Here is a 22,303-nt window from a genome sequence, read left to right on the forward strand (position 1 = left end):
TCAGCTATCACAAAATATTTAGTTTTTGACCATTTTTTGAAACTACAAGTGGCCAACACACTTTTTAAATGGAATAACAGAGTGCTGCTGTTTCAACTAGTAACTAGTTAATACAGCACTTTCTCACAATTTTCACTAGCAAATATTGTAACAATGTTTTCTACTGAAAACTTTATTAAGCAACTCAGAATTTTTGATATTTGCTTTTCTGTATGCTATTTAATTTGTATTTCAACTGTGTAGATATTATTTTATGCAATAAATTAAAAATAAATAAAACTCTAAAGTATTTTTAAAATTAACTATACATAGTTAGAGCTTTAAAATTATAAAATAATTAATGTTATTTGCCTTATTGAAATTATTACCTTTTACACTTACCTATCGTGTTTTTTCAGCTAGCAGGATTTAAATTGTTTACATAACGCAACAGCTCTATTACACAGTAATAGAGCTGTTGCGTTATGTAAACAATTTAAATCCTGAATCCCAAATCAAAACTGGATGGCCAGCTAATACCAGTATACAAACACATCCTAGTTCATTTCACAAATATACGTGGTCTCAATTCTAATCTCAACGGTGTCCATTTCCATTTCCAGTCTGCCAAACCCAATGTACTTTTTCTGACAGAATCTCAGTTAAATGTTGATTCAACTACTGCTCATCTCAGTTGCCCAAATTATTCGCTGTAGGATTCCTTTCGCCTCAAAGGTGGTACTTGTGCATATGTCTGTTCTGATATTCCGTCAGAAATTTGGTAATTTGGAATCTGCTCTTTGACTTCCTCTCTTTGCAACTTGACTTTCTCCAGTCCAACTTTCCTAGCAGTGAGGTAATCTTCCTTGGTGACTTTAATGTTCACAACTCCAGCTGGGTTCTGTTTTCTAGTCACACTAACCCAGCTGGTCGAGATGCTGAGGCTTTTGCAATTACTAATGACCTCGCACAGATTGTTCATTTACCTACCAGAATACGGACATTCCTAACCATACAGCCAACACGCTTGATCTTTTTCTCACAAACAACTCTTCTAAGTAAACGGTCAAAGTGAGTGATGTTTAGGCACCTCAGATCACAATTTGGGAATTGTCTCTTCTCCAATGGAGCCTTTATCTCACAGCTATTCCCAGCTTCGTATTGCTTGGCATCCCAAGAATGCAAAATGGGATTGGCGCCTTCGTAGCCAGGTGGGCAGGCAGCAGTGCATAGCACACGCTTCTTGATTAGACCAGGGTTCGAGCCCATGAGCCACCAAATATGGAGGATGCAGAAAGGTCAGGGAATGACCACCACATATCCCTGGAGCAATATGGCCTTAGTTGCTAATGCTCCTAAAAACCAAACAATAAGCAAAATGGGATGGCCTGCGAGATTTCTTTTCCTTGGTCGGATTACTGTTTCAAAACTTCTGATGTTTGCTCAGATCGTATCAGTGAAATTATTCTTGTAGGAATGGAATCCTTTATTCCACACTCCACTTTAAAATCTTGTCCTTTATCTTGGTTTTCCAATAATTGTGCTAAAGCTGTTCAAGAGAAGAACGTTGCATATCGTATTTGGCTTGTTTACAATTCTTCAGTTTCATTTTCTGCCTACACCAAAGCTCGCAACAATTCTAAAGCAGTTATTAATCAGTCCAAACTAGATTTTGAACAGGCTAAGAGTAGAAAACTTGTTTTTTGCCCTAATGGTAGCCGAGCATTCTGGTCTCTTGCCAAAGCTATTTGGCTGCAACTTTTGCCCATCTCTGCTTCCACCCCTGTCAAAACCAGATGGTTCTGTTTTCACTTTGGCCAAGGATATAGCTGACCTGCTAGCATCCCATTTTTCTTCTAACTCGTGTATTAATGATCTTGGTAAAGCACCTCCCACCATTCCCAATGTGCTCCATTCAATGCCTCCTGTGGTTTTCCGTCAAAGGGATGTCAGAAGGATTATGACGAATCTTGATGCTAAGAAAGCTCCATGTCCTGATGGTATTTCTCCACTTGTTCTCAAAACCTGTGCTCCCGAACTTGCTCCTGTTCTTTGCAGCCTTTTTTCACTATCTTATTCCAAAAGTGTTTTTCCTTCTGCTTGGAAATTTGCTCATATTGAACCAGTTCCTAAAAAGGGTGACAAATACCTCCCATCCAATTTTAGTCCTATTCCAATTACTTCTACTCTTTCTAAAGTAATGGAGAAATCAATTAACCACCAACTCTTAAACTACCTAGAAACCTTCCGTCTGATCAATGATCGTCAGTGTCTGGCTTATGTTACTCATTTAGGGACAAATTCAATGGAAAAGTTTGGTGAAACACAAGCAGTTGCTCTTGACATCTGAAAGGCTTTTGATCGTGTTTGGCATAAAGGTCTTCTAATCAAGCTTCCATCTTATGGTTTGCCAACTGTTTTTTGTAATTGGTTATCCAGTTTTCTCTCTGATTGCTCACTAAGGGTGATGGTAGATGGCTGTCTGTCTTTTAACTTCTCCACTAATGCTGGTGTCCTCAAAGGATCAGTTCTTTCCCCCACTCTTTTCCTCTTGTGTATTAATGACCTTCTTCCATTGACTGGAAATCCTATCCATAATTTTAGTTTTGCTGATGATAGCACATTGCATTCCACTTTCCATTTTGAGAAACCTTGTCCTGCTCAATCAGCTTGAACTTCTCGAATATCTGCTACCGATTCCTTAAATTCCGATCTCCAGGTAATTCTCCAGTGGGGCAGAGACAACTTAGTTGATTTCAATCCTTCTAAAACTCAGTCTTGTCTTAGAGTCCTGAGCTGGATATCACCATTCTGCTCTTTCTTGGTGATTCCCTCTCTCTACTTCTCTCTCTCTCTCTCAGGGTAACTTGCAATTTTCTTTTGGCTGGTGCAGCATAAGCCTGAGGTTTCCTTGCACCCTTTAGCTAATAATAATAATAAACTCGCAAAAAGAATTCTGCTGCTCCTATGCTTATCTTTGGTGACACTCTGATTTCTAGGCAAAATGATATATCTCTTTTGGACATTACCCTTACTTCTAATATCTTCTGGCACAAGCACATTACAAATATTGCTTCCTCTGCATCTAAAAAACTTGGGTTTCTCTTTTGTTCTCGGCATTACTTTTCTTCCAAACAGTTATTCACTCTGTACAAATCGCAAATCCGTCCTACCATGGAATATTGTTCCCACATCTGAGGGGGTGCCCCAAAACCTCTCTCAAGCTTCTAGATTCCATTCAGAAGAGGACAGTTAGGTTAATTAATGACTCCTCTCTAACAGAGTCTCTACACTTGCTGTCTCATAGACATACTGTTTCTGTTGCATGCCTTTTCTACAGATACTTCCATGGGCACTGTTTCTTCTGAATTGGCTTCTATAATTCTCACTCTCTCTTTCAAAACAGTTTGAACATGTGCCATCACGTCAACATCCATTTACTTTCCAATTTCAAACACACAGAACCAACTTTTCATCTTCATTGTTTATTCATTCAACTGCCTTTTTCTGGAACAACCTCCCTTCATACGTATTTCCTGAAAATTACAGTCTACAGAAGTTCAAGTCCAATGTCAACAAATATCTTCTTTCATCTTCTCAACCTCCTACCAAAGCATGATACTATAGGTTCTATACCTCTCGTGTTTGGGTTTTTCATAAAAAAAAAAAAAAAAAAGATTCAAGCAGCGACAACTATATAATTGTTTGGAATAAGACCCATATTTTGTATGCAGTGTTAAACTCAAAATTGCCTCAGAAATCAGCTCCTGAAGTTATGCCATATATTTTTAATAGCTAATCACACTGTATGGTGGTACTGTTCAAATCAAAATTAAAAAAAAAAAAAAGGTTATATGTGATATCTTATGGTCTGACACTGAAGCAGATACAGTAAGTATACCTCTTTTATGATTTGAACATCTGGTCAGTATATATAAAAAAATAATGGATTTTAGTATTTGTAATGTGTTTTAGATCATGAATTAAACAATTTATGGTTCTTTCTTAACTCTGTAATAGCTTATCAGGCCCTTAGATTTACTGATAGTGTGAATATGGAAGTTGAATCTGATCCCTTTACTGCTACCCTTATGAGTTTCGAGGTAACCTCTTGTTTTTTTGTATTAATTTTCTAAAAAATATTTCTTGTAATGCATTATATGAGTAAACTAAATTAAATAAATTTTAATTACATTTCATCGCTGGATCATTTAATAACTTACATAAATATAAGCACTTAATGGAAAGTAGGAATTGCTTGTCCTCCATTATGCTTTTATGGTTAGCAAAATGATCACAAAACAAATGGCATCAGCAATTGTTAACCTACAATTTATTTTAAACATGAGACACTAACATTACAGCCTGTTTAAAGACTTGCTGATATTTAATACTAGTAATAGTTCTCGCCATATAATATACGTAAGCCACAGGCTGCATTGGCCAAAAAAAAAGTATGGTAGATAAGAAAATACAAATTATGTTCGTCCCTCTTTACATAGGTAACTATCCAGTTGACCTTTGAATGTATTTAAACTGTCAACCCCAACTACCTGCAAAGGAAACTTGTTCCAGCGATCAACAACTTGCTGGCTAAAGGAGAAATTCCTACAATCTAGTCTAAACCTCTTCCCCTGTAATTTGAATTTATCGTTAATTGTGGAATTTTTTATGGTTAATGTTTACAGGCAGGTACCCGTTCCATGGATTTTTCCAAAGGTGTGGCATGATGCCATGTTTGACAGGTGTCGCTCCTCCTAACTGACCACGTGATGTCACGTAAAACTTAAGCCAAGAAAACTGCTTAGACTGCACCTTGCATAATTACCAGTAGTTTAGTGTTAGAGTGAATGTAGTCCTTCCATTGACTAAAGCCAGCAAGTTTGCGTTAGAGTGTATGAAAACATGGGCTACCCTTTTCTAAATGTTTTGAAGATATGAACGAATGCAGAGAGAGTGAATGCCATCTTGGCACTGGTTTAAAATTGGGTAATGAGACCCCTCCACCTTGGTGCTTGTTTGAAATCAGGAAAATAGTTTTAAGGGAAACTCATTTCCTGATTTAAAGCCAGCACCAAGGGAGGGAAACTCGTTTCCCAATTTTAAACCAGCACGGGGGGGGGGTCATTTTCCCCAACATGTTCCAGCTTATACAGTAATCTCTCATAAAGGACTGAACCAAATGCTTTGATAAAATCCAAATAAACTGTGTCAAAATTGTTACCTACCTCCAGCTCATGAGTAAATGTGTCAAAATAACTACTAAGCAGGGGTGGCTCGTTGGTAGGCACTGTGGAACTACAGCACCCCCAGATTTTTAAATCTAAATATACAGTCAATGGAGCTGTATGAAATTATGTGAAGGACAATGCAATGCAATGAATATTTTTATTAACAGGTCCCACATATAGTATACAGCTAGGTCGCAATTAGTACGACTAATGAATCCCATGACGTAGTTGTATTATTCGAATTTACACTATTTGAAGTTATAATTATGTGTAAAATATGGTAATTGGTTGCAGCTCAATGAAAATAGGTAATGAAAAATTTTAAACGTAAGTTTTTATATGTTTATTAACAAAATATTACAATAAAGGATAAAAAGAATATACTTATACTTTAAATTTGTTATTAACAAAGTCATATAGTACTGTAATTATAGAAAGCAAAAAAAAAATTCTAAATATCATTCCTAAAGGTAAGCTTACACTGATGAAAACATCTTTATTGTCTTTTGAAATATTTTAGCAGTGTAGACTGAACTGTTTTCTCCTTCTTTAAATCTTCGTACATATGCTGGTAGATGCAGAGTGCTTTATCCACATCTCAGCGAATTTGCATGCTTCGATCGAGGTTAGGGTTAGCATCCATAATTTTTTGCTTCATGACTTCTACAGCTCAAAAGATATCTTCAAATGCTCTTTGTTGATCTAAAAGTAGGAGATCATCATCAGTCAATTCTTCTGAGTGTGAATTGAGCAGCTTCTGAACATCATCATTTTCTAGTTCATCAAATCCAAGTTCTCTTTCAATATTTGTTATTTCTTCTGTAACAGTTTCTTCGAAACCACTACTATCTGCACAATGAGGCCAAATACGCTACCACACTCCACACATGTTGTTTGCAGTTATTTGTTGCCAAGCATGCTGAATATTTTCTGTTGCATGTTTTATGTTATAATTTTTCCAAAACTCTGTTAAGGAAATTGCATCATCTCCTGTAGTTTTACCAATTGCCTGTTCAAATGTGTTTCTTATGTAGTAGGCCTTAAAAATGTTGCAATGGTCCCTTGATCCATAGGCTGCAACAAAGATGTGTTTGGCAGCAAAAAAAATTATTTTTACATTTTCACTTAATGAACAAAGTGTAGTTGGATGACCTGGAGCATTATCCAAAATTAGTAGAACTTTAAATGTGATGTTGCTTTCCTTGCAATATTTTTCAACATCTGGGCAAAAATAGCTTGAAAACCAGTCAGTGAACACAGCTTGGGTCACCCATGCTGGAAGTGGTCTATAGTTGTAGCCTTTTAGAGTGCAAATATTTGGAGACTGATAAACAAGCATCGGTTTCAATTTAAAATTGCTTTGAGCATTGCCTCCCAATAAAAGTGTTAGGCGATCTTTAGACACTTTAAATCCAGGTTGAGTTTTTTCTTTCTTAGAAATGTAAGTTCTGGAAGGCATCCTTTTCCAGATTAAACTGGTTTCATCCACGTTAAATATTTGTTGATCAGTGTATCCACCATCTTAGATTTTTTTTTAAAACATCAGGATATTTAGATGCTGCATCCTCATCTACACTGGCCACCTCACCGGTAATTTTAACATTATGCAGCTGAACTCTGTTCCAAGAGCAGCCTTTCTGCCGCTCTTGGAACAGAGAAGTTTTTTCTGATTTTTCTGCTTTATTAGTTTAAATTGACATATTAACTTATTTTCTAGAGTAGCTTTATATTCCTATTTACGGTACTTAAGTTCAAAGTAACTTAGATAGAGATTTTGTAGGTATTACTTAGTATATGAAAGGGTATCAAATCCACATGTTTACCGATCGTAAATAGCTGCCATTGCTACGCGAAAATTAATCAGTAAAATCTATTAATCTTGTCAAACTTCATTGGCAATTAAATTGTACTTTTAACTATACATATAACCACTTAGGTTACGTAATATAAATAATTAGTAAAAATAAATAATTAATACATAACTTGATACGGAAGTTATATAAAGGGATTTCGTAGATAACAGTCGTTACTGAAAAATATTTCGTAGATAACACTCGTTACCGAAACATAAATATAGCGTTATAACTGTGTTGGGATACACAAGTTTAGGATTTAATTTTGTACTGATATTGAAATTTTTATTGAAAGTAAATCGAAATCATGACTCAAACCAGAGCAGCAAAGCAAAAGGCTCAAGCTAATGGGAATGCTGTGGCTCAGAGGAGAACTGAGGCGGGCAGTTGCCCTCTGAATCACAGCCTTTTAAGATGCACTATTTGCTTAATGTTTGCGGAGCAGTCAGGTATGGGACATGATACTGCCATGCGGGATGTCTTTGTATGTGCGCGATGCAAGGAGTGTAAGGAAATCAGGCGTCAACTCAGCATTGTTATGGGCCTATATGAGACCTTGAAGGACAGGGTGGATGCCCTCGAAGGAAATAAATTGAGGGGCCCATCAAGCTCTCAGCTGCCCACATCAACGCCAGAGCTTGCACTTGGTCACCTTGCAACACAGAGGCAGCCCCCAAGGCAGAATGCGCTGGTCCCAAAGGAACTAGTAGTTGTTGGTGACTCTATTGTCAGGGAAACGAGAAACATGTTTTGTAAAAAGGATAGGTGGAACAGGACCAGGGTATGTCTGCCAGGGGCAAAGGTTGATGACGTTGTAGAGCGGATATAATCTTTTAAAGGCACAAAAGGTGATATAGTTGTACACGTTGGCACTAATGATATTAAGAGTAGGAGACCGGCAGAATTACTTAACAAGTACAGGTCACTGATGAAAAAAAGCCGTGAATTAGGGTTGAATTTTGAAAGTGTCTGCAATTCTGCCCAGACACGATAGGAGGGAGTATATGATGAGAGCCCTGTCGATCAATTCAGCCCTGGAAATATTGTGCAGGGCTCGAGGGGTAGAATGTTTTTCAGCCTAGTCTGTACTTGTTAACAGGAGAGACTGCTTCTACAGGGATGGGATTCACTTAAATAGAAAGGGTGCAAGAATATTTGCTGATGCTATCGAGGCAGTGTTAGGTGGGTCGGAAAACTGCTAGCTAGGGGGGGAGACAAAGACCAATAGATTGACAGTAGCCACTGGCAGAGGTGAAAGAGATTCTTGCACTGCTTCTATTAGAATGGGCAGAAGCCTGAAAAACAAGATGCATGATATTTCAGAGACTGCTGGGAGCCATTGCGGTACAAGTAAACACATGGGTTGTGTTAGGGTGGCTAAGAGGAAGAGCAGGTGCATGTATACTTGCGTGTACACCAATGCTAGGAGTCTAGTAAATAAATTTGATGAATTTGACATATTGCTCAAAACATCAAAGGCAGATATTGTTGGGATTTCAGAGACGTGGTGTCACACAGATATAAGGAATGCAGAACTGGAATTTGGGGAGTACAATGTCTACAGAAAGGATAGACAGGATAGGAAGGGAGGAGGGATTATGCTATTAGTTAAGAAACACATAAAATCCAAGGAGGTGAAGCCAGTCGACATCGCAGGACAGTGCAGTGTCGAGTCAGTTTGGTGTGACATAAGCATTGGGAGATCAAAATTGAGAGTAGGAGTGTGCTATAAGCCTAATGATTCTGATGAGTATAATAAGAAACTGTACAGGGAAATAGAGTGGGCCAGTAAATCAGAGAGTCTTATTATGGGGGATTTTAATTTCCCAGATATTGACTGGAATTTGGGGGCTGGTCACTCACACACTAGCAAGGCTTTTGTGGATTTATTGGATGATTGTTTTCTACATCAGCATGTTCGGGAGGCAACTAGAGGGAGTAATACTCTTGATTTGATTATCAGCAGTAATTCTTCATGCATTAAGAATCTGCAGATAAATGAACCACAGGTGGCAGTGATCACAGTGTTCTGAAGTGGGATTTACTCAAAGAGGTAACTACCATTAGGGGTAAAAGGAAGGGGTATTGCTTTCGTAAAGGCAACTACGGTGGACTGAGACAGTATTTAAATTCTATACAGTGGGATCAACTGATGATGTTACCAACAGCAAATTCAAAATGGAAAGCATTCAAAGAACTTACCTTGGAAGCTACTAGGCTTTACATACCAACTAAGAAATATTGTTCAAGGTTTAGGTCTAAATGGATGTCAGATGAACTAATGAGGCATATGCAGAGAAGAAAAATGCATGGGATACATACAAATTAACACGTGACACAGAAGCCTATGATAGATACAAGTTGATCTGTAACCAAGTTACAAAGGAGGTTAGGCAGGCGAAGGCAGATTACGAGAAATCCTTGGCAAAGGATGCGAAGAAAAACAGCAAAGAGTTCTTTACTTATGTAAACTCTAGAAGGAAGGGGATGAATCAGATTGGTCCACTTGATATCGATGGGTCAACTGTTGATGATCCTGCTCAGGTAGCTAACAAACTAAATGAATATTTTGCATCGACATTCACACATGAGGAGTTATTCAGCGAGGGGAATGCCAGAGGTGTATTCAACTCTGGCGGTAAGCTAGAGAATCTTGTAATAACTGAGAGTAAAGTGGAGGAGAAATTGTTGAAGATAAACACAAGAAAGGCACCTGGGGTGGATGGAATCTATCCAGTTATATTAAAGGAGGCAGCAATGGAAGTAAGCAAACCCTTAGCCATAATTATGAGAGCTTCCTTGGACTCAGGGGAGGTACCCATGGACTGGAGTTGTGCAAATGTCACCCCAATTCACAAAGGAGGATCAAAGGCTGACAAGTAATTATAGACCTGTGAGTTTAACTTCTGTTCCCGGAAAATTAATGGAGACACTGGTTAAAGAAGCACTGCAGGATCATCTAGACAAGACTTCAGTTATAGCTCCGACACAGCATGGTTTTGTTAAGGGGAAGTCTTGCCTGACCAATTTGATTGGATACTATGATGCAGTCACAAAAGAACTGGATGCAGGGAATAAATTTGATATTATATACTTGGATCTTAGAAAGGCTTTTGATACTGTTGCACATGGAAGACTGCTGTACAAATTGGAGCAGTGTGGCATTGGAGGCAAATTGCTGCTAAGGATAAAGGGGTGGTTGAGGGGGAGAAGACAGAGAGTGGTAATCAATGGACACTGCTCATCGTGGACTAATGTTATTAGTGGAGTCTCTCAGGGTTCAGTATTGGGTCCTTTATTGTTTTCTGTATTTATAAATGATATTGATGATGGTATATCAAGCTTAATGTCCAAGTTTGCAGATGATACGAAGGTTGGCAGGGTTGTCGAGGACACTACTGACACTGTGCTGCTACAACAGGATCTGGAAAGGTTGAGCAGATGGGCTGAGAGGTGGCAAATGAAGTTTAACATTGACAAATGTAAAGTACTACATATGGGAAACAGCAACCCCAGAGCAACGTATCAACTCTGTGGTACTACACTGACAGTGGTAGAGAATGAAAGGGACCTGGGGGTGGTTGTGCAGGCAGATATGAAGTTCTCTGAGCAGTGCAGACGGGCTGCAAGAGTAGCTCATGGTGTATTGTCAATGATATATAGGAATTTTTCTAGCAGGGATAAGGAGGTGATTATTCCCTTGTATAAGGCAATGGTCAGGCTACACCTAGAGTACTGTATACAGGCCAGGAGACTTCATTTCAAGAAGGATGTAGAGCTGCTGGAACGAGTACAGAGAAGGGCAACAAGATTAGTGAATGGAACAAAGGGGTGCTCTTACGAAGAAAGGCTTAAGTTTTGTGAATTACAGTGTCTGGAGACTAGGCAGCAGCGAGGTGATCTGATAGAGGTGTACAAAGCCTTGAATTGTTTGAGCATGCTCAATGCTGATAGGATTCTTCCTCTTGCTCAGAATAATCACCTGAGAGGGCATAAATTCAAATTGAGGAAAGACAGATTTAGGATAGATGTGCGGAAATTTGCCTTTAGCCAGCGGGTGGTTGGTAGGTGGCACAGACTTCCATCCCTTGTCGTGGAAGTTGATAGCCTAAATAAGTTTAAGGCTCAGCTGGACAGGTATTTCGAACGAACAGAGGGGTGAAGTGGAAGTGGTTATTTTTTATTTTTTTATTTTACTTTAATTTTTTTGGCTGATGCTGCATAAGCTTGCTTTCTTGCATCAAATGCCTCTACTAATACTAATGCTGACTCTCTTTTTAAATTGATGAAACCAACCAGCACTCGCACTAAACATTTCTTCTACTTCATTATTTTTTCTTTCACTCTCTTAAACAAATTTAAAACTTTTGTCTGAGTGACTGCTCAGCTAAGGGGAATGCATTTTTGATTGCAATCCTCAATCCATACATTTAAAAGATGCTTCATTTCTATCATAGTAATACTTCTGTTCCTTATAGATGTTAGCAAACCCCAAAAACTGATGCAACTTTACATTTTTCTTTTATTTCCTCTGCGTGTTTTATAATATTCCGTACCATAGATTCAGGCATTCCAACATCTCGTCCTATTTTAGAGTTGCTATGACCACTTTAAAGTCATTCAATCACATCAAGTTTTTGCTCTAATCTAATAATGAGCCTCTTCTTTTTTGCGCTCGTAGTGTTTTTATCTGAAGGAATCTTCCTTTTGTCCATTTTGTTAAGGGCACTTCTTAAAATGATTAAAACAAATCACGAAAACTAACGTATATTACAACAGGCAGTAGCACATGCATACGTGAAGATAAATAAGTGTAGCAGCATCTAATGCAAGACTAATTGTGGCTAATCGACTAATATGGGGTTAGCTGCGCTAGCGTCACATTAACTGAATTTTGGTTCACATTCAACGCGACCTGGTATCGTTATACAATTCGCACTAAATCGAATATCGCATTATTCGAACTTGCATTAATTGCGACCTAGCTGTACTCATCCTCTATTTCCAATAATCATTTCAATAATAAACAAATAAAAACACGAAATCATTTTCAACTTTGAAGTTTAACCGTAGGTGGAACTGTGTACTACACAGTTCCACATTTTGGCCTACATTGCTACTAAGTTAGTTACTACTAATTGCTACTAAGTAAGTCAAGAAGCACAGGCAGGATTTAGACCCGGGCGAGGATGCTGTGATCAAATCTTTGCCATTCGTCAGCTGACGGAGTAGAGGATCCGGTGTCGACAGCGAACCGTCATTGTTTTCATTGACTTTAAGTCTGCTTTCGACTGTGTCCACCGGCCTGCCTTATGGAAACTACTAGAGGTTGAACATGTACCTCGAAAAGTCATCATATTCCTCCAAACTGCATACAACAGTTTAACCAGCCAGGTGCGCATCCAGAACGATTTATCTGAGGAATTTACCATCCAAACTGGAGTCCGCCAAGGGGATGTAGCCTCCCCGTTGCTTTTCAACATCGTGGTCGACGCCATTATGAGGCAAGCATTCAGAAACAGACAGGGCATACAATATGACAAGGATCACTATGTGACTGACCTGATGTTTGCTGATGATAGTGCTATCCTTGCCGGTAACGACGCTGAAGCCACGGACATCCTCTACGACATTGCCCGCATTGCCCGGCCATACGGTTTGAAGATCAATGCTGGTAAGACAAAGGCCCTGACAACAGATGGGTCGCAAGCCACCATCTATCTCGAAGGCGTCCAGATCGAGCAAGTGCAGGACTTTAAATACCTTGGGTCACTGGTCCAGGAGAGAAAGTTGCATCCACCATGGAAATCCACAGCAGAATTGGACAGGCGGCCACTGCGTTCGCCTCGCTCAAATGGTGTCTGTGGAAGAGGACCAACATTTCCACAAAGACTAAAATCCGACTCTTCCGGACTTTGATCCTGCCCATTCTTCTTTACGGATCGGAAACATGGATTTGTCTCAAGTTAGATTTGAACAAACTTGAGGTATTCCAAATGCGATGCCTGCGGCAGATCTTGGACATCTCTCTTCGCGACCGCATCACTAATGATACCATCCACGCCAGATGCCAACAGCAACCAACCAACCATTGCCGACCAAATCCAGAAGCAAAGGCTCAGATGGTTTGGCCACGTATGTAGAATGGGCACGAACAGAATACCATCCACACTCCTTTGGAGACAACGACCCACCCAATGGAGCATCCAACGGACCGCGCCTAGGAAAACGTGGGCCAAGCAAGTGGAAGATGACTTGAAGAGCCGACGTCTCGACCTTAACCAGGCCAGGACTGAAGCCATGGATCGTAAGGTATGGAAGAACATCACAGAGCAAGTCCGAAACCCTGCGGCACCTACAGCAGCATACTGGTTGCGTGGCCAACCGCCTCCCCCAGCTGCCAGCTGGGGGAGGCGGTTGGCCACGCAACCAGTTGGCGGTTGTTCATCTGCAACATCAGCTGGATTATCTAAGACCTTCCCACCCCCAGTATGCAAATGTCGCTCCCACTAGCCTTATCAGCAGACGAGGCTACTGTGAGCCAAACTTGTTCAAAGCTGCTGAGTTGAGACTTTTTTATTTAAATTATTGGTTTTGTATAACTTTAGATTTAAATTTAGTGGTATAGTATTTTTTTGTGATTTTCTGATTAATTTGGTGCATTTATTCTTTACTCATCCTTGTAATTGCATCAAAAACCACATTCGATTTCTGCTGGCATTGAATCGACAGTAGCATTCAAGTCTGCTCCATTGTTTTCATATCGATATAGCAGATACTGGAAGTTTCTATGTAACTTGTAGCAGTGTAATCAGTATCAGCAGAGGATTATAAAGTATAGCACTACTTATGTGTTTTAATAATTTAACTTGTCACGTAGATTGTAACATAAGACAGTAATATTTGTAGAGCTCTTATAATCGGTGAATTGGCATAGCTAGCTAGCGTAAGACTTCGAACCTGGTGAGTAGCAATGGATAGTTAAATTTATTATCTATTATAACTACTTAGATCTTACAAAAGTAATTTTTTAACTTAATACATATGACTTAGGTTTTACAAACATAACGTTATAACTTAATACATATAAATTAACTTGATATGGGATACGAAATTCATATAATGTAACTCGGTAGGAAATAAAACTCGATACTGAAATGTGTGTATATATATATATATATATATATATATATATATATATTGTTATAACTACATTGGGATATAAGTTTACTGTTATGTTTTTAATTGTATTGAAACTGAATCGAAATCATGCCTGAGACCAGAGCAGCAAAGCAAAAGACTCAAGATAGTGGGAAGAGTGCTGTGGCTCAGGGAAGAACTGAGGGTAGGTGGTTGTCCTCTGAATCACAGCCTTTTGAAATGTACTGCTTGTTTTGATGTTCGTTGAGCTATCATGAATGGAACATGGTATTGCCAAGGGGAATGTGTGTATGCTCAATGTAGGGAGTGTGAAGAAATCAGGTGCCATTTCAGCATTGTTATGGGTCTTTATGAGAGCTTGAAGAACAGGGTAGATGCCCTCAAAGGATTTAAATTGAGGGCCCATCAAGCTCTCAGCTGCCCACATCAATGCTAGAGCTTCCACTTGAAAATCGGTCAACACAGCGGTAATCCCAAGGCATAATGCACTGGTCCCACAAGAAACTATTTGTTGTCGGTGACTCTATTGTCAGGGAAACGGGGAATATATTGTGCAAAAGGGATAGGTGGATCAGGACCAAGGTATGTCTGCCAGGGGCAAAAGTTGATGACATTGAAGAGCAGATATCTTTTAAGGGCACAAAAGGTTATATTGTTGTACACGTCAGCACTAATGATATTAAGAGTAGGAGAATGGCAGAATTACTTAACAAGTACAGGTCAGTGTTGAAAAAAAGCCGTGAGTTAGGGTTGAATTTGAAAACGTCTGCAATTCTGCTAAGACAATAGGAGGGAGTATACGATGAGAGTTTTGTCAATCAATTCGGCCCTGGAGAGATTGTGCAAGGCTCGAGGGGTAGAATTTTTCTCAGCCTTGTCTATGCTTGTTAACAGAAGAGACTGCTTCTACAGGGATGGGATACACCTAAATAGAAAGGGTGCAAGAATATTTGCTGATGCTATCGAGATAGTGTTAGGTGGATTGGAAAACTTCTAGCTTTGGGGGAGGATACATGGACTAATAGATTAACAGTAGCTGTTCGCAGAGGTGAAACTGATTCTTGCACTGCTTCTAACAGAGTAAGTAGCAGCCTGGAAAACAAAGTGTGTGGGATTTCAGAGACTGCTATGAGTCATCACGGAACAAGTAAATACGTGGGCTGTGTTAGGGTAGCTAAGAATAAGAACAGGTGCATGTATACTTGTGTGTACACCAATGCTAGGAGTTTGGTAAATAAATTTGATGTTTTGACCAACAAATAAATGTTGGTCAAAACATCAAAGGCAAATATTGTTGGGATATCAGAGACGTAGTGTCTCTGATCATATTTGGGGAGTACAATGTGTACAGAAAGGATAGACAGGAAAAGGAAGGGAGGGGGAGGGGCTGTGCTAATAGTTAACTACACAATATCGGTGTACACCAACTAGTTACCTTCTGTTGGATACCAGCACATTCTGGTATTTTGGGCAATGAAGTGACTGATAATGCTTCAAAAAACCCAACCACCTTATATTTAATCAATATCCCTGTTCCAGCATCAGACTATGCACTAATGATTAATGCTGCATGCCTCTCAGAATGGGCAGCACTATGGCATTCTCAAACTAATAATAAACTCCATCAGATTAAACAGGATCCGAAAATCTGACACTCTAGTGTCAGTGCATCAAGACGAGAAGAAGTAATCCTTTCAAGAGCAAGAATAGGTCATACTCACCTAACCCACCTTCATTTACTCACAGGAGATGATCCACCACAGTGTCCTCATTGTTATATAAATATGACTGTTAAACACATTCTCCTCTACTGCCCCTATTATCAACAAGACATAATTTCAACCCTGCAATCGCTGGTTAACATTCATCAACCAATAACTCTGGAGAATTTGATTGGTGACAAAGCCAATATTTCTAAATTTTTCCGCTTCCTCAAGCAAACTGGAATTTTTAATCTTTTCTGCTTAAGGACCTTACTGACTGTACGAGACTTTCTGATTTCCTTTTTATAATAAACAAATAGGCGCATAACAACAATAATATCGGTGTAAAAACACCATAGATAACTCTTAAAGGAAAACTATAATAGTAATGTAAAGGGCATCATTTCAACTGTATCTCATATTGTGCTCATCCTTCACATTGTTAAGAAACATAAAATCTAAGGAAATGCATCCAATTGATATGGGTGGACAGTGCAGTGATGATTCAGTTTGGTGTGATAAACACTGACAAAGCAAAATTGAAAGTAGCCGTGTGTTATAGGCCTAATTAATAGTTAAGAGAGCAGCAATAGCTCAATACATTCTACATTATAAGTAAATTAGTTCAGAAATGGAAGATGTACCTCTATGATGTCTTGTAGAACACTTCAGTGCTGATACTCTCCGTAGTTGAATAATTATAGAAATAGATTACATGTATTCTGCTCCCTCGTAGACAAGATCAGCAATCCCATGCATCCCGGAATCGGAGACCCTTGGACCCCAAGCCCGACCTCAGAATACATCTAATCACCACCCAAATCTTTAAGCAAGAGAATACAATACATCCGTATTTTAAAAACAATTTAAATGATTTGAGATCAAATAAATACATAGCAAATCCGTACTCTTAATACTTTAAAAACTAATATTAAAACATAAAAAAATTAAGAATCCTATAAAACATTAAGAGACTGAAGGATTTTGTACTTCCTTGAAGTGGACGGTGGCTTTTGGACCAGGGTTACGATCACAGGAAAGTGAAACAGCGGGTACTGTGAGGGAATTTTATAGCATGGAGATTAGTTGCAATCCTTGCACATACGCTTGAAGGAACGTACATTTAGGGGCAACGTACATTTATTGAATTTTGATGTAATTTAATTTCAAATGTCTCCGAAATTAATAGTTTAGTGTAATCATGTTGGATGCTGAGAATTTTTGCTTCATTGAATAGAAAGGTGTGGCCTTCACTGATTGCATGGAATGCAAGTTCCGAAACCGAGGAGCGGGATGAGAGGACATATGTTGAATGTTGTCTCATTCTCATATTGAGTGTATGTACAACGAATGGATTCCTGGTATCAGGAGTTGCAATCCTTGCAAGATACATTCTAGACTAAGTCATTTAATTGGAACGTGGAAGAGGATTGTACTTTGTGGTTTTTTGGGGTAGCATGTAGTTTCGTTGCAGGTTTGGCTATGATTTTGAATTGTGTGTCTTTGAAAATACTATTTAGTTGTTTGAACCATTGTTCAATGCACAGTAAAGCAATAAAATATTTACGACAGGTTTCCCCATTTGTCAACTTTTTTCATACAAACACTCTGCATTCTCAGTGTTAGCTTCCCACATATTATTATTATTATTATTATTATGAGGCATATGGTGCGAGGAAGCTTGAGGCTTATGCTGCACCAGCCAAAAAAAAAAAAAAATTATATTACTACAAGAGAGAGAGAGAGAGAGAGAGAGAGAGAGAGAGAAAGAGAAAACAAGAGTCAGAAGTAGATGGGAATCACCAAGAAAGAGAAGAATGATGATATCCAGCTCAGGACCCTGGATATCATCATTCTTCTCTTTCTTGATGATTCCCATCTACTTCTGACTCATATAATATAGTCAAACCATAAAATTTGGAATAAAAAACTATGATTCGATATTTAACATCTTAAAAGATAAAACACTTAATGATAATGACAACCTATTTTCCCTAGATGTTACCTCTTTATATACCAACGTGAATGTCGCATACACCCTGTCATCGTCTGAGACATGCTAAACAAAGACACTCTACCAATTAACCATACAAAACTCCAGATTACTGCTATAATCGACCTGATAAAACTTTTAACGGAAGCCAATTATATCACCTTTCTAGGTAAAGTCTTGTTTGTTGTTGTTTGTTATTTGGTTTTTAGGAGCATTAGCAACTAAGGCCATATTGCTCCGGGAATATGCAGTGGTCATTCCCTGACCTTTCCGCATCCTCCATATTTGGTGGTGACGGGCTCTAACCCCGGTCTAATCAAGAAGTGTGTGCTACGCACTGCTGCTCCTTCCCACCTGGCTACGGAGGTGCCATTAGGTAAAGTCTTCAAACAGTTTTATGGCCTAAGGATTAAATCTAAGTGGCGTACTTGCAGAAATATACCTTACCAATATCAAAACAATAAATTTAATGGTAGATATCTGGACAATATACTCTGCATCACAAATTCGAGGAACATCCTACAAAATCATTACATTTTCTAAATTTCACCCTCGCACGGGTTATGAACAAAATTCAATTCAGCATATACACAAAGGCAACCAACACTGGAATACTTCTTCATTACTGGAATACCCAACACGCTAAAAAACAGATTTCAAAATAGAGGTTTCTCCCTACCTATTATAAATGAAATAAGGATACAAGCAAAAAACAGATTACACAATACCTCTCCTGTTATCAACAATAGCATTAGCATTAGCATTAGTAGAGGCATTTGATGCAAGAAAGCAAGCTTATGCAGCATCAGCCAAAAAAAAAAAAAAAAAAAAAAAAAGTAACATAAATAAATAAAAATAACCACTTCCACTTCACCCCTCTGTTCGTTCGAAATACCTGTCCAGCTGAGCCTTAAACTTATTTAGGCTATCAACTTCCACGACAAGGGATGGAAGTCTGTTCCACCCACCAACCACCCGCTGGCTAAAGGCAAATTTCCGCACATCTATCCTACATCTGTCTTTCCTCAATTTGAATTTATGCCCTCTCAGGTGATTTTTCTGAGCTAGAGGAAGAATCCCATCAGCATAAATAACATAAAATATAACACATATAACAAATAATAACATAAAAAAATATTTTATTGCTTTACCGTATATTGACCAATTGTTCAAACAACTAAATAGTATTTTCAAAGACACACATTTCAAAATCATAGTCAAACCCACAACAAAACTACATGCTACCCTAAAAAACCATGATTTCCAATCCTCTTCCACATTCCAATTAAATGACTTTGTCTACAATGTATCATGCAAGGATGCAAAGGATGCAACTCCTTGTACCAGGGAGCCACTCGTTGTACACTCAATATGAGAATGAGACAGCATTCAACATTTGTCCTCTCATCCCTCTCCTCGGCTTCGGGACTCGCATTCCATGCAATCTGTGAAGATCACACCTTCCTATTCAGTGAAGAAAAAATTCTCAGCATCCAACATGATTACATAAAAATTCAGTCAATGTACGCCCCTACCTCATCTCCGATTCATGGTCCTTCATGCACATGCGACAGGATCACAACTAATTTCCATGCTATAAAATTCCCTCACAATACCCGCTGTTTCACTTTCCGGTGATCGTAACCCTAGTCCAAAAGCCCCGTCCACTTCAAGGAAGTACAAAATTCTTCAGTCTCTTAATGTTTTATAGGATTCTTAATTTTTTTATGTTTTAATATTAGTTTTTAAAGTACAGCCAGGCCTCGCATAACGCGAGTTCGATTAACGCGTTTTTCAGTTACCGCTATTTGAAAAAATTATACCACTTTACACGATGCAAATTTCCAGTTAACGCGATCTTTTTTTTTTTATGCAATAGTTGAAAAAGATTTGAATTGTGCGTCGGACGGGCAATAAACAAACGTTTGCCTGCTGCCCAGCTCAATGTGTTCCAACAACCATCAGAAGAAGACGTGTTACTTGTTTGTCTCCTGCTAATAAAGTCAATACAGATTTGCATTTAAAAATTCAAAATTTTAAATGAGCCAGATGAAAATGTTACCATAAAGGAGATAACAATAAAAGAACTAGATGAAATCTTTCATATCGCAGAAAACCTCAAACAAAAGGTTTGAGGTTTTTTGCAATATTTATTTCGCCAGGGCCCAGAGAAGATTGTTGTCGGCTATTGGAAATTGATTGATAGAAAGAGAAAGTAAACACTGTTCAAATATTTCTGCAACAGTCATTTCTTCATTGTGTATTTTATGTCAGAGGTTCTCAAACTTTCTCGGTTCACAGCGCCCTTAGTGTCTCAGTAATTTTTTTCACGCAGCACCTAACCAAAAGAAATACCTAACAGTTCCGTTTATTAAGCAGTTAGGTCCAAACAACTTAATATGAAATGTTGAAACTGTGAACTATCTCGAGCTAATAGTTCGCTTGGTGTCCGACAGATGTCCAGTATCGCCGTGTTTCCCTCGAAATTTTAAAATATTCCACGCCGCACAGTGTGAGAACCACTGTTTTATGCAATAAGCATTTAATTCCATAATTATTTTCATTACCTTTTACATTGTATACAGTTAAAAAGTTATTTAAAAGGTATTTTTAAAATTCTTTATGTACATTCCAGAAGGTCAAGGACCAATTATAATTTTTCCTATTGATTATTATATTCGATTAACGTGTTTCTGTTTTGTGCGATGTGCTCGCGGGACAAATTAATCGCGTTAATCAAGACCAGCCTGTATTAAGAGTATGGATTCACTATGTATTTATTTGGTCTCAAATCATTTAAATTGTTTTTAAAATATGGATGTATTATACTCTCTCAAAGATTGGGGCGGTGATTCAATGTATTTTGGGGTTGGGCTTGGGGTACACGGGTCTCCAATTCTGGGGTGCATTGGATCGCTGATCTTGTCTATGAGGGAGTGGAATACATGTAATCTATTTGTATAATTATTCAACTACGGAGAGTATCAGCACTGAAGTGTTCTACAAGACATCATAGAGGTAAATCGGCCCCTGGTGCCAAGTGATTGTGACTAAGCGAATTTTCTTTGCTATAAGTACGATTTCTTAAAATTTATCTATAGTTATTTTGCATTCCTCTCATTAAGCAATATATTTATTTAATAACAGCTCTTGTAACGTAAGTGCTTGTACAGGGCAAGAAAGGAAAGTCACCTTTCTTTTTCTGATAGTTTTTATTACTAACCCCCTACTACTTTACGCTTGGTCACACCACGCACTGCTCCTGCCTTCCCGCAGCAGGGGCGGTAACATGGGTGGTAAAAACAAACCCCCAGGGCCAAAAGGAGCTATCATGGATATAAGTAATTATCCATCGCTTGGTCACACTACGCACTGCTCCTGCCTTCCCGCAGCAGGGGCGGTAACATGGGTGGTAAAAACAAACCCCCAGGGCCAAAAGGAGCCATCATGGATATAAGTAATTATCTATCTTTAGAGCCCTTGAGCTCAAGATAAGAAATTACTGACAACAACCATGATTTACAATCGTCCGGAGCGACTACGGATGGAAAATCAGAATAAAGACATGCCAGCATTTCTTATAATGCACTCATTATCCATGCAACCTATTGGCAAACTATCACCTTTTCTAATTCAAAAATGTTTAGAATTGGTTTGTGGATCTTCTAAAATAGTTAAACGTCTCCAATCTGGAGACCTTCTAATTGAAACTTAGGTCTAATTGAAAATTAGATTGAAAATCGAAAATCTTCTAATTGAAAATTGAAAATCTAATTGAAAATTAGAAGGTCTCCAATATGGAGACTTTCTAATTGAAACTTCTAAGGCAACTCATTCAGAGAAGCTGTTAAAATTAACATAATTTAACAGTATTCCAGTGTCAGTAACACTCTGAACACCTGAAAAGGCGTGATCAGCGAATGCGACTTACTCGTGCACGGAGAATAATGACCAAAAAAGATGGCAACCTGCTATCAACCAGGTCATTTTGACATTTAGTACTCCAACTCTTCCATCTTCTGTTAAAGCTGGTTATTTAAACTGCAAGATTCGGCCATACATCCCAAATCCCATTCGCTGCTTTAAGTGCCAGAAGTAAGGCCATTCTCAGATGGCATGCCGAGGCAATGCCGTGTGTCCTATTTGTGGCTCTAAGGAGCATTCCCAAGGAAACTGTACAGCTTCCACTCCTACTTGCCCAAACTGTAAAGGAAGCCATCCTGCATTTTCTAAAGCATGTGACCTTTGGAAAACAGGAAAAAAAATCGAGAAATATAAAGTGGAGCACAAAGTCACATACCCGGAAGCAAATACTGTTAACCATGCCTAGCCAATCATACGCATCGGTCACTAAAAACAGCCAGTCAGCTGCAACTCAAACAG

The 22,303-nt window shown here is 38.6% G+C and overlaps 1 protein-coding gene across 4 annotated transcripts in view; it reads left to right on the top strand.

Moving 5' to 3' along the window:
* The window catches only part of Oseg1 (intraflagellar transport protein Oseg1), a 540,669-nt gene that overhangs the window by 480,007 nt on the left and 38,359 nt on the right, over window positions 1-22,303 (top strand). For 3 of the 4 annotated variants that reach the window (XM_090387737.1, XM_090387735.1, XM_090387738.1), the window contains one exon: window positions 4,000-4,082. In XM_090387737.1, coding sequence (XP_090243863.1) covers window positions 4,000-4,082 — 83 coding nt within the window. Of the gene's footprint in view, window positions 1-3,999; window positions 4,083-22,303 lie in introns of those variants that run through there. The other variant, XM_090387736.1, reaches the window with a different exon arrangement.

The sequence above is a fragment of the Mastigoproctus giganteus genome, chromosome 13 (genome assembly GCF_048544385.1).
Source record: "Mastigoproctus giganteus isolate SK-2022 chromosome 13, ASM4854438v1, whole genome shotgun sequence".
Classification (NCBI taxonomy): domain Eukaryota; kingdom Metazoa; phylum Arthropoda; class Arachnida; order Uropygi; family Thelyphonidae; genus Mastigoproctus; species Mastigoproctus giganteus.